A 12,036-nucleotide genomic window follows, 5' to 3' on the forward strand; every position below is an offset into this window, starting at 1 on the left:
TCTTAATTCAGCAACGCTTGAAATCAGCGATGTCTGAAATCGGCGACGTCTGAAATCGGTGACGTCTGAAATCAGCGCCATCTTAATTCAGCCACGTCTGAAACCAGCGACGTTTTGACTTGAAGAGGAACGGGCGCGCGACGAATAAATAAGTCTGAGCGATGCAACGCCCGAGAGACGGCCACAAGATCTATGCCCGCGTCTCAAATGTCATCGGGGGGGGGGGGGGGGGGGGGAGACCACATTGTTTTCAAACTCGTCCGAATTTACAACGACAATCAACAACATCCACAAGCTCTCAGAGCGACCAGCACAGACGAGAGCTCGTCAGCACAAAGCCCACTTGCTGTACTACCCACAGCCCTCCACCCGCACGGCTATTCGAGCGAGCGGGCTAGCGTGCGTCGCGGTCGATGGCAGCGTGTATCTGCAAACGCTCCGCCACTGTCATGGACGAGCAACAGAGACCTCCACTGCACGTGGACTTTGGTCGACATTCTTACAAAAGAGAGAGATCCCGGGATCCACACACGGAGATCTGTAGAGGCACAGAGAGAAAGAAAGATCCCTGGATCCGCACACGTAGATCCGTAGAGGCACAGAGAGATCCCTGAATTGAGACACAGAGATGCGTCGAGGCACAGACTTATCCCTGAATCTGCACACAGAGATCTGCAGAGGCACACACGCACCCACAGAGGCATAGACTCGCAAAGAAACCCACACACTCTCAGAGAGACATCCGCAGACTCTCATAGAGGCCCACGAATTCCAATAGAGACTCGTGGAATCTTACAAGATAGCCCCATAGAATCTCACGCAGAGACCCATAGACTACCGCAGAGACCCACAAAAACTTACACAGAGACCTATAGACTCCCGTATAAACCTGCATACCCTCAGAGAGACATCCGCAGACTCTCATAGAGGTCCACGGATTCCAATAGAGACCCGCGGAATCTTAAAAGAGAGAGGTCCATAGAATATCGTGCAAAAACCGCACAGGCTTACATGAAGATACCGAGACTCACGTAGAGACCCGTAGACTCACACAGCCACACAGGGACCCGAAGACTCACACAGACACCCGTAGAGTTACACAAACACACAGAGACCCGTATAATCACACAGACACACTGAGCCCTGTAGACTCACACTGACACACAGAGACCCGTAGACTCATACAGACACACAGAGACCCGTAGACTCACACAGACACACTGAGCCCTGTAGACTCACACTGACACACAGAGACCCGTACACTCATACAGACACACATAGACCGTAGACTCACACAGAGACCCACACAGACATACTGAGCCCTGTAGACTCACACAGACACACAGAGACCCATAGGCTCACACAGACAGACAGATACCCGTAGACTCACACAGAGACCCGTAGACTCACACAGACACCCGTAGATTTACACAGACACACGGAGCCCTGTAGACTTACACAGACACATAGAAACTCGTAGACTCACACAGACACACAGAAACACGTAGACTTACACCGACACACTGAGCCCTATAGACTCGCATAGTAATGGGTGGTGGTACTAATGGTAGTGGGTCATAGTAGCGGGTGGTAGTAGTAGTGCATGGTAGAGGCCGACCGAAACTGAATTTCTGGTTTCGGCCAAAACCGAAAGCAAAGCGAAAGTAAACCTTTTGGCTTCGGCCGAAACAGAAACTTTGCCGAAAGAAGCCATTTGCCAACTGTCGTCGGCGCCGAAACAGAAACCGAATTTCGGTCGGCCTCTAGTGGGTGGTGGTGGTAGTAGTGGGTGGTGGTAGTGGGTGGTGGTTGTAGTGGGTGGTGGTAGTAGTGGGTGGTAGTGGTTGTTGTAGTAGTGGGTGGTAGTAGTGGGTGGTGGTAGTAGTGGGTGGTAGTGGTGGGTGGTGGTGGTAGTAGTAGCGGTGGTAGTGGTGGGTGGTGGTGGTAGTAGTGGGTGGTAGTGGTGGTAGTAGTGGGTGGTAGAGGTGGGTGGTGGTGGTAGTAGTAGTGGTGGTAGTGGTGGGTGGTGGTGGTGGTAGTAGTGGGTGGTAGTAGTGGATGGTAGTGGTTGTTGTAGTAGTGGGTGGTAGTGGTGGGTGGTGGTGGTAGTAGTAGTGGTGGTAGTGGTGGGTGGTGGTAGTAGTGGGTGGTAGTAGTGGGTGGTAGTGGTTGTTGTAGTAGTGGGTGGTAGTAGTGGGTGGTGGTAGTAGTGGGTGGTAGTGGTGGGTGGTGGTGGTAGTAGTGGGTGGTACTGGTGGGTGGTAGTAGTAGCGGTGGTCATAATGAAGTGACGACGTATCTGCGAATCGACGTACAAGAGGGAGACGTAAATGGAGAGTATTACTGGACTCATACAGAGATCTATAGACCCACAGATACCCATAGGCTCACACAGACACCCATAGGCTCACGTAGAGACCCATAGACTCACATGGAGGCTCTCTCACTCAGCCAAGCACCCACACAACCACCTACCCACTCACCCACCCACTCACCCACCCACTCACCCACCCACCCACTCACCCACCCACTCAACAACAACCGCCAATCGCCACTAAGTGGCGGTGACGTCACCACGACGCTTGTGCCAGGCCATGTGCACCTTGAGGCCACGTGAAGTGTCGAACGCCCGCTGGCAGGAGGTCACGGGGCAGACCCAGGTGCTACCCACTCACTCACCCACCCACTCACTCATCCACCCACTCACCCACTCACCCACCATTGCTGCAGGGCACCCCACTCCTCACGCTGCTGCACTGCAAAATATTCCTCTCCTCCCAACATCCTCAACATCATCCCCATCATCATCCCCATCATCATCACCCTCATCACCATTCTCATAATCGCCATCCTCATCACCACCACCATCATCACCACCATCACCCCCATCATCACCACCATCACCACCATCACCACCATCATCACCATCATCACCATCATCACCACCGCTACGACCGTCTCTTCGTGCCCCCACGTCAAATACAAAATCCTCGCCCGGTTCGAGAGCCACCTCCTCCTCCCCCCCTCAATCCTCCTCCTCCCCCCCTCAATCCTCCTCCTCCCCCCCTCAATCCTCCTCCTTCTCCTCCTCCTCTTCCTCCTCCTCTTCCTCCTCTTCCCCCTTTTCCTCCTCCTCCTCCCCCTCCTCCCCCCCACGTGTCTCTGGAGGCGTCGTCCCCCCTCAAGGCGCCGCGCACTCCCCCACGTGCAACCGCAGCACCCCGCGGCTGTGCAGCGCCAGCAGCTCCAGGAACTCGTGGGGCATCGAGTGGCGCCGGTTGGGCTTCTGGTCGTCGTAGTAGTGGTGCGTCAGCTCCACCCCCGCACCGCCCGCCCCGGGCGGGACTGCCCGGTCGAACGGCCAGAAGCCGTAGACATGCACCTCGTCACACAGGTCCATGGCCACGCTCGTCTGGGGGGGAGGGGAGGGGGGGTGGGGGGGGGAGAGGTGAAGACGTTGGGGGGGGGGGGGATCGCACGCGTGGAGAAGGAGAGACACGGAGAGATGAAAGGGAGAAAAAGGTGGTGGTGTTGGGGGTGGGGTTTAGATGTGGGGAGATGGATGGACACACGGGGAGACAAGGTGGTGGTGGTGGGGGTGGGGTGTAGATGTGGGGAGATGGATGGACACACGGGGAGACAAGGTGGTGGTGGTGGTGGTGGTGGGGTGTAGATGTGGAGACATGGATGGAGACACGGGGAGACAAAGGTGGTGGTGGTGGGGGTGGGGTGTAGATGTGGGGAGATGGATGGAGACACGGAGAGACAAGGTGGAGAGAGAGAGAGTGCGATGTGAAGTTTCTGAGAGACGCAGTGGAGATGCTGGGAGACGCGGGGTGTGTGTGGGGGGTGTGGGGGGATGAGGGTGGGGAGGGAGGCTGACCATCATGAGCCCCGATGAGGGTCGCGGCTCGTTCACCCCCTGGCCCTTCCAGAAGCGCGCGATGGCCCTCATGTAGTCGGGGTTGAAGAAGGCGACCCTCTGCTTCGCTCCGAAGTCCTCCAGCGTGAAGACGAGCTGCAGGCGGACACACACACACAGGGACACGTGACACAGAGACGTGGACACGTGACACAGACGGACACGTGGACACACAGACGGACACGTGGACAGACGGATATATGGACAAAGAGAGAGATGGATGGATGATCGGATGGATGGGCAGGCATTCAGTGTGTATGTGTGTCTAGGTGAGTGGGTGAGTGAGGCAGGAGGTGAGTGCATGAGTGAGTGAGTGACTGCTGCGTGTGAGTCAGTGTGTGAGTGTCCGTGTGTGAGTGAGTGTCTGTGAGAAAGTGAGTCTATGTCTGTGCGTCTGTGTAAGTGAGTGTGTGTGTAAGTGTTTGTCTGTGAGTCTGTATAAGTGAGTGTGTGTGAGTGAGTGTCGTTGAGTGATTGGTCGACTCAGCCTCAAATGAGTACCTGGTGCAATGTGTAAACATCGCCACTCGGGAGACAGAGGCGGCCGGGCGTGGTGTTGGCTACCCACCCCCTCGTGTGCCACAGTGCCGGCCTTTATAGGTGCTTGCTAACAGCACTTGCTCCTACAGTCTGTTAAGGCTATACGGTGGGTCGTTGTGAGTGAATGGGCGTGAGTGCCTGTGTGAGTGAGTGTCTGCGTATATGTGCTCGCTAACAGAACTTGCCTCAACAATGTATTAATGGCTATACGGGAGGTATTTGTCTTTAATCTTGATTTGAAGCTTTCGTGACTGCAGGAATCCATACACAAGCAATCATCAGCAGGTGGGGTTTTCCACCTGATGACGATTGCGTGTGTTGCAATCAAAGCGTCGTGATTTGTTTATAATTTATTTCTAACTAGGTGACTTTACCGAAAGAACCTAAGAGTATTTGTCTTTGTGTGTGTCTGTGTGTGAGTGATTGTCTGTGTGAGTGGGTGGGTGTGTGAGTGTCTGGGTGAGTGTCTGTGTGAGTGATTGTCTGTGTGAGTGTGTGTCTGTCTGTCTGAGTGTCTGTGTGAGTGAGTGTCTGTGTGAGTGTCTGTGTGAGTGTCTGTGTGAGTGAGTGTGTGTGTCTGTGTGAGTATCTGTGTGAGTGAGTGTGTGTATGAGTGAGTGTCTGTGTGAGTGTGTGTGTGTGTGAGTGTGTGAGTGTGTGTGTGTCTGTGTCTGTGTGAGTGAGTGTCTTTGTGACTGTCTGGGTGAGTGAGTGTGTGAGTGAGTGTGTGAGTGAGTGGGTGTGTGAGTGTCTGTGTGTGTGTGTCTGTGTGAGTGAGTGTCTGTGTGTGTCTGTGTGAGTGCCTGTGTGAGCGAGTGTGTGTGTGAGTGTGTGAGCAAGTGGGTGTGTGAGTGTCTGTTTGAGTGTCTGTGTGTGTCTGTGTGAGTGAGTGTCTGTGTGAGTGTGTGTCTGTGTGAGTGAGTGTCTGTGTGAGTGTGTGTCTGTGTGAGTGAGTGTTTGTGTGGGTGAGTGGGTGAATGTATGAGTGTCTGTGTGTGTGTGTGATTGTATTCGTACCCTCATAGCAATCGGCGTTAGGGCTGCGAACGAGAACCCGGACACCAGGATGATGGTGTCTTTATACTCCGCCATCTCTTTCACAAACGGCTGCCGCCGGAAATTCAGCGACTGGAATCTGCACAGACACAGACAAAGGTCACCCGTGTAGCCTCCACTGGCTGTTGAGGGCAAGTGCCGTTTGCGAGCACCTCATGGCAGGCCAGTAGAGCCTACCTATGCGACGTGACGTCGCCTGAAACCACGGCAGTCGCTGATGTTTGAGTTTTTGTTACACATCGCACTGGGTAATTGATGCAGTAATTTTAGCTGTGACGGTCCCACCTGATGACGGAGACTTGTGTTGCCTCCGAAACGTCGTGATTTATTTTTTTATTTCCATTATTACTTTTATTAACTTTTAATTGTATTTTTTACCTACGTGACTTTACCGAAAAACCTAACAAATATGAATCCTTGCAGTCACGAAAGCTTCAAATCTAGAATTAATCGTTTTAAGTCTGAGTCGACCTAGTGGGAGTCCCGGGACCAGTTCAGATATTCGCCGCTCGTCGTCGGCGGTGGCCGTGCGCGAGAATAGAACTCGGGTCGCCGGGTTCGTGGCGGAGAGCGCTTGACCACTGCACCACCGCTCCCCATCCGGGGATTCAGTACAGCCAGAGACAAATATCCCCCCTTGTAGCCTCAACAGACTTTTTTGTGTTGGAGGGAGGCAGGTGCTCTTAATGAGCACAGGCCAGCGCAGCGCTCTGATCGCCGAGTGATGTTGGCCTGAGAAACAAAAAACAAAAACCCCACACACTCATTCGCCTCTATCTCCACCTAGTTCGCGATGTTGTTTTTTCACACACAGCACCGGCTAAACGTCTTAAGGCCGAGTCGACCTAGGCGAGTCCCAGGGCCAGTTCAAATATCCCTCTGCTGCTATTCGGTCGCGAGCCCCACCGCAGCTGCGCCGGGGAAGCTCGTGCCAGGCTAGGTGCACTCAGGCGGACCGTCAACCGTGGTGAAGTGGTGGAACGATTTGGCTGCTAAATTTCGATTTAAAGCTTTCGTGACTGCAGGGATTCATCTTCTTGGTTCTTTTGGTAAAGTCACGTAGAAGGGAAATAATAAAATAATAAAATAAGACCTGTTCTTCACCTGAGGACGGCTGCTTGCGTTGTGGCCGAAACGTCGTGATAATTATTTTATTATGTTTTATTTTTATTATTTTACTATTTCCCTTCTACATGACTTTACCGAAAGAACCAAGAAGATTTGGCTGCTGCTGCTGACAGGAAGCTGTAATGACTGCAGGACCCAGGGTGGGGTGGATGGGGAAAGGGAGGTGGGTGGATCGAGAGTCGAGTGGCTCAGCTGACCGCCGTGCCGGGGGAGCTCGTGCCAGGCTAGGTTCACTCCGGTGGGGGGGGGGGGGAGCTCTCACTTGTTCACGATGATGGTCGGGTTGGCCGTCACGAGGTTGGTCTTCGAGCCGACGTCCACGGCAAACGCGCCATGCACGGGCGCCAAGTTGCAGCTGCGCCGAGCAGAGGGGGGGGGAGGCAGGGGTCGGGGTCAGACGATGTCGTCACTCGTCCAGTCACACGTTCGCTTTCCCTGGCTAGGAGATGTTAACTCCCTCGCCTGGTATACAGGAGGTCGTGGGTTCGATCCCGACCTTGACGCCTGCTGCTGTATATTTGGAGTTTGCGTGTCTCTCTCATCATTATCACGGTGGCTAGGAGATGTTAACTATCTCGCCTGGTATGCAGGAGGTCGTGGGTTCGATCCCGACCTTGACGCCTGCTGCTGTATATTTGGAGTTTGCGTGTCTCTCTGATCATTATCACGGTGGCTAGGAGATGTTAACTACCTCGCCTGGTATGCAGGAGGTTGTGGGTTCGATCTCAACCATGACGCCTGCTGCTGTATATTTGGAGTTTGCGTCTCTCTCTCTCATCATCATCACGGTGGCTAGGAGATGTTAACTACCTCGCCTGGTATGCAGGAGGTCGTGGTTTCGATCCCGACCCTGACGCCTGCTGCTGTATATTTGGAGTTTGCGTGTCTCTCTGATCATTATCATGGAGGCTAGGATATGTTAACTACCTCGCCTGGTATGCAAGTGGTCGTGGGTTTGATCCCGACCCTGATGCCTGCTGCTGTATATTTGGAGTTTGCGTGTCTCTCTCTCATCATTATCACGGTGGCTAGGAGATGTGAACTACCTCGCCTGGTATGCAGGAGGTCGTGGATTCGATCCCGACCCTGACGCCTGCCGCTGTATATTTGGAGTTTGCGTCTCTCTCTCTCATCATCATCACGGTGGCTAGGAGATGTTAACTACCTCGCCTGGTATGCAGGAGGTTGTGGGTTCGATCTCAACCATGACGCCTGCTGCTGTATATTTGGAGTTTGCGTGTCTCTCTCTCATCATTATCACGGTGGCTAGGAGATGTTAACTACCTCGCCTGGTATGCAGGAGGTCGTGGGTTCGATCCCGACCCTGACGCCTGCTGCTGCATATTTGGAGTTTGCGTGTCTCTCTCCCCGTGGTCATATAGATTTTTCTCCGGGTTCCTCCGCGTTTCCCCCCCTCCAACATTTAGAATCGACGCCACGCGTTTACAAGAGTTATTTGGCTGCTGCTCTAAATTTCCACATGGTGATGATGATGACGACGATGATAATCCCACTTCGTTGGAGCTATTATTTGTCATGGCCAACTACGTAGCAGCTCAGTGAGGCTTGCTGGTAATACCGGACATCTATATAAAAAAAGAGCATTATAGCATTCCTACAATTTTCGAATGAAAGCTTTCGTGACTGCATGGATTCATCTTCTTGGTTCTTTCGGCCACAACGCAAGCAAGACGGCTGCTTGCGTTGTGGCCGAAACGTCGTGAGAATTGTATTTTATTATGTTTTATTTTTATTATTTTATTATTTCCCTTCTACGTGACTTTACCGAAAGAACCAAGAAGAGGATTCCTACAGTTTAAAATAACTATTCTGATCGTCATGTTCCGAACATTTCGCTAAACGACCGTGATGGTATGAAGACATTGCGTTTATAATTAATTCCACCAGCGGTAGACTAGACGGGCGCATCTTACAGAGAGGTTCCAGGCTCCGAGTCGTCAGTGGAGAGTTCAGCACCGCGGAGAGCTCCGTCAGGGTCCTTGAAGCTGTCCGCGGTGCTGATTGTAACTCGCTGCGCTAACCACTGTGCCACCACTCTTTCGCGTTTGTTGTACCCGGGAAAGCATCGCCGAGTTTGTTGTTGTTGTTACGACGATTGTCGTCTCACACACAAAAACAAATATCCCCCGTGTAGTCTGTAACAGACTGTTGGGGCAACTGCTGTAAGCGAGCACCTATGAAGTCCGGTACTGTGGCACACGAGGGGGTGGGGTGGCCAGCACCACGAACTGCCGCCTTTGTCTCCCCAGTGACGATGTTTAAACACACACACACACAGACAGAGATTCCCCGTATAGCCTGTAACAGACTGTTGCGGCAATTTCTATCAGCGAGCACCTATGAAGGCCGGCACGGCACACGAGGGGGTGGGGTGGCCAGCACCAGGCCCGACCGTCTTTGTCTCCCCAGTGGCGATGTTTACACACCGCACCAGGTACTCATTTGAGGCTGAATAAACCTAGGGGAGGCCTAGGATCGGTTCAGATAATCGTCGTTGGTGGTGGCCGTGAGCGGGAATTCAACTCGGGTCACCAGTTTCGTGCGCAGGGCGCTAACCGCTACACTACCGCTCCACACACACACGCACGCACAGTCACACACACACATTCGCACGCATACATTAATTCATTCAACAACAATAACAACAGCCACCATTCCCTAACTAATTGGTGGTAACGTCACCACGACGATGGTGCAAGGCGAGGTGCACTTTTGAGGCCGTCACGTGAAGTGTGGAAGGTTTGCTACTGGCAGGAGGTTACGAGACAGACCCCGGTGCCATAGGTTGACTGACTGAGATGACCGGCAGATGCACCAGCTGTGCATCACACTGTGCCAAATTGCTGCGTTTTAGCTGCCCGCGCTCTGCTCGTTGTTGTGAGCTTCGATCCGCTGCCCTCCGTTGTTGTTGGAGGGCGACTGCCTTCAACTGCCCAGCAGCGTCTTTCACGAGCCTCCATAGAGGCCGATCTTGACACCGCTTGTACCGGTCATTGGCAAGTCCACTCAGCTCCACATCCTCCCCTACCGCATCAGCTCCATCTCTTCTCCAACCTGTCTCACTCACCCACTCAGCCACTCACTCAGCCACTCACCCACTCACTCACCCACCCACCCACTCAACCACTCACCCACTCACCCATCAGCTCCATCTCTTCTCCAGCCCGTGTCACTCACCCACCCACCCACTCACCCACCCACCCACCCACTCACTCATCAGTTCCATCTCTTCTCCAGCCCGTGTCACTCCTCACTCACTCACCCACTCACTCACTCATCAGCTCCATCTCTTCTCCAGCCCGTACTGCACCCGTTTAGCCCCCTCTAGCCAGCCAAACAGAAGCTGTTGGGCATTCGATGGCTCGCCACTCACTCTCACTTTCTCAGTCTCTCACACTCTCTCTCCTTCTCTCTCTCTCCCTCCCCCGTCACTCACCGGATCACGAAGTTGGCCCAGTCTATTCTCTTGTCTCTCACTCTCCCTCTATCACTCTCTCAATCTCTTGCTCTCTCCCTCACTCACACTCTCACTCAATCTCCCTGTCTCTCTCCCTCTCTCTTCGTCTCTCTCCCTCCCTACCCCCTCTCCCTTTTCCCCTCTCCTCTCACCGGATCACGAAGTCGGCTGCGTCGATCTGGGAGCCGCAGGAGCTGTTGGTGAGGATCCCTCCGTTTCCCACGACGGCGCAGCGAGGGTAGCGCCCCCTCCGCTCGGGGAAATCCTGCGGCCACATCACCATCATCAGCCGCCATCATCATCATCAGCAGCCATCATCATCATCAGCTATCATTAGCAGCTATCGTCATCATCAGCCATAATCACTTATCTTTATCAGTCATCATTATCAGCCAACATCAGTGATCATCATCAACCATCTTCATCATTAGCTATCATCATCAGCTATCATCAGCAGCTATCGTCATCATCAGCCATAATCACTCATCGTTATCAGTCATCATTATCAGTCAACATCAGCCATCATCATCAGCTATCATCATCATCAGCCATCATAATCAGCCAACATCAGCCATCATCATCAGCTATCATCATCATCAACCTCAGCCAACATCAATGATCATCAACCATCTTCATCATTAGCTATCATCAGCCATCATCAGGCATCATCATCATCATGACACGAGTGGTAGCGCGTTCGACGCTTATTGCAGAGGTTCGCGGTTCGAGACGGGCAGTCCGCCCTGGTTAAGACTGCGGGTGTCATCATCATCACCACCCACCGCATCACAACACACGGCGGGTGAGCGAGTGGGTGAGCAAGTGGGCGAGCGACAGGGCGAGTGAGAGAGTGGGCGAGTGGGCGAGTGGGAGAGTGGGAGAGTGGGCGAGTGGGAGAGTGGGAGAGTGGGAGAGTGGGAGAGTGGGAGAGTGGGCGAGTGGGCGAGTGGGAGAGTGGGAGAGTGGGAGAGTGGGCGAGTGGGAGAGTGGGCGAGTGGGAGAGTGGGCGAGTGGGAGAGTGGGCGAGTGGGAGAGTGGGCGAGTGGGAGAGTGGGCGAGTGGGAGAGCGGGCGGCGAGTGAGCAAGTGATGGAGCGAGTGAGTGAACGAGCGATAGGGCGAGTGGGAGAGCAGGTGAGTGAGTGACAGTGGGGAAACAGGTGGGCGAGCGAGAGGGCGAGTGGGAGGGTGGGCGAGCGAGTGAGAGTGGGTGAGCGAGCGAGCGAGAGAGCGAGCGAACGAGCGAGTGGAAGAGTGGGTGAGCGAGTGAGAGTGGGAGAGTGGGCGAGTGAGTGAGAGTGGGAGAGTGGGCGAGCGAGCGAGAGAGCGAGCGAATGAGCGAGTGGAAGAGTGGGTGAGCGAGTGAGAGTGGGAGAGTGGGCGAGTGAGTGAGAGTGGGAGAGTGGGCGAGCGAGCGAGAGAGCGAGCGAACGAGTGAGTGGAAGAGTGGGTGAGCGAGTGAGAGTGGGAGAGTGAGCGAGTGAGTGAGAGTGGGAGAGTGGGCGAGCGAGCGAGAGAGCGAGCGAACGAGTGAGTGGAAGAGTGGGTGAGTGAGTGGAAGAGTGGGTGAGTGAGTGAGAGTGGGAGAGTGGGCGAGTGAGTGAGAGTGGGCGAGTGAGTGAGCGAGAGAGCGAGCGAGCGAGTGGGCGAGTGGGCGATCGAGTGAGCGAGCGAGAGGGCGAGTGGGAGGGTGGGCAAGCGAGCGAAGGGGTGAGCAAGCGAGCGAGCCAGCACCTTGATGAACATGCCGTGCAGGTTCTCGTCCACTGTGATCGTCTTCTTGCTGGCGTCGTACGTGATGTTGGACTTGACGGGAGAGTTCGTCTGCGTCACTATCACCCGCCCCGCGCCGCCCGTCACGTTCCGGTGACTCTCCCTGCGACGCGGGGAGACACAGTGGGGAGGGGGAGGGG

At 54.3% G+C, this 12,036-nt stretch overlaps 1 protein-coding gene across 1 annotated transcript in view; it reads right to left on the reverse strand.

The window, feature by feature from the left end:
* Positions 1-3,124: 3,124 nt before the first annotated feature.
* The window catches only part of LOC133356970 (alpha-2,8-sialyltransferase 8E-like), a 55,874-nt gene continuing 46,962 nt past the window's right edge, over positions 3,125-12,036 (reverse strand). The window contains exons 6-11 of the mRNA XM_061574700.1: positions 11,858-11,999; positions 10,277-10,389; positions 6,909-7,001; positions 5,480-5,597; positions 3,884-4,018; positions 3,125-3,412 (exon numbers count right to left, since the gene is read on the reverse strand). Coding sequence (XP_061430684.1) covers positions 3,182-3,412; positions 3,884-4,018; positions 5,480-5,597; positions 6,909-7,001; positions 10,277-10,389; positions 11,858-11,999 — 832 coding nt within the window. The 3' untranslated portion in view covers positions 3,125-3,181. The remainder of the gene's footprint in view (positions 3,413-3,883; positions 4,019-5,479; positions 5,598-6,908; positions 7,002-10,276; positions 10,390-11,857; positions 12,000-12,036) is intronic.

Source organism: Lethenteron reissneri, chromosome 56 (genome assembly GCF_015708825.2).
Source record: "Lethenteron reissneri isolate LAM-NWPU_2019-01 chromosome 56, ASM1570882v1, whole genome shotgun sequence".
In the NCBI taxonomy this organism is placed as follows: Eukaryota; Metazoa; Chordata; class Hyperoartia; order Petromyzontiformes; family Petromyzontidae; genus Lethenteron; species Lethenteron reissneri.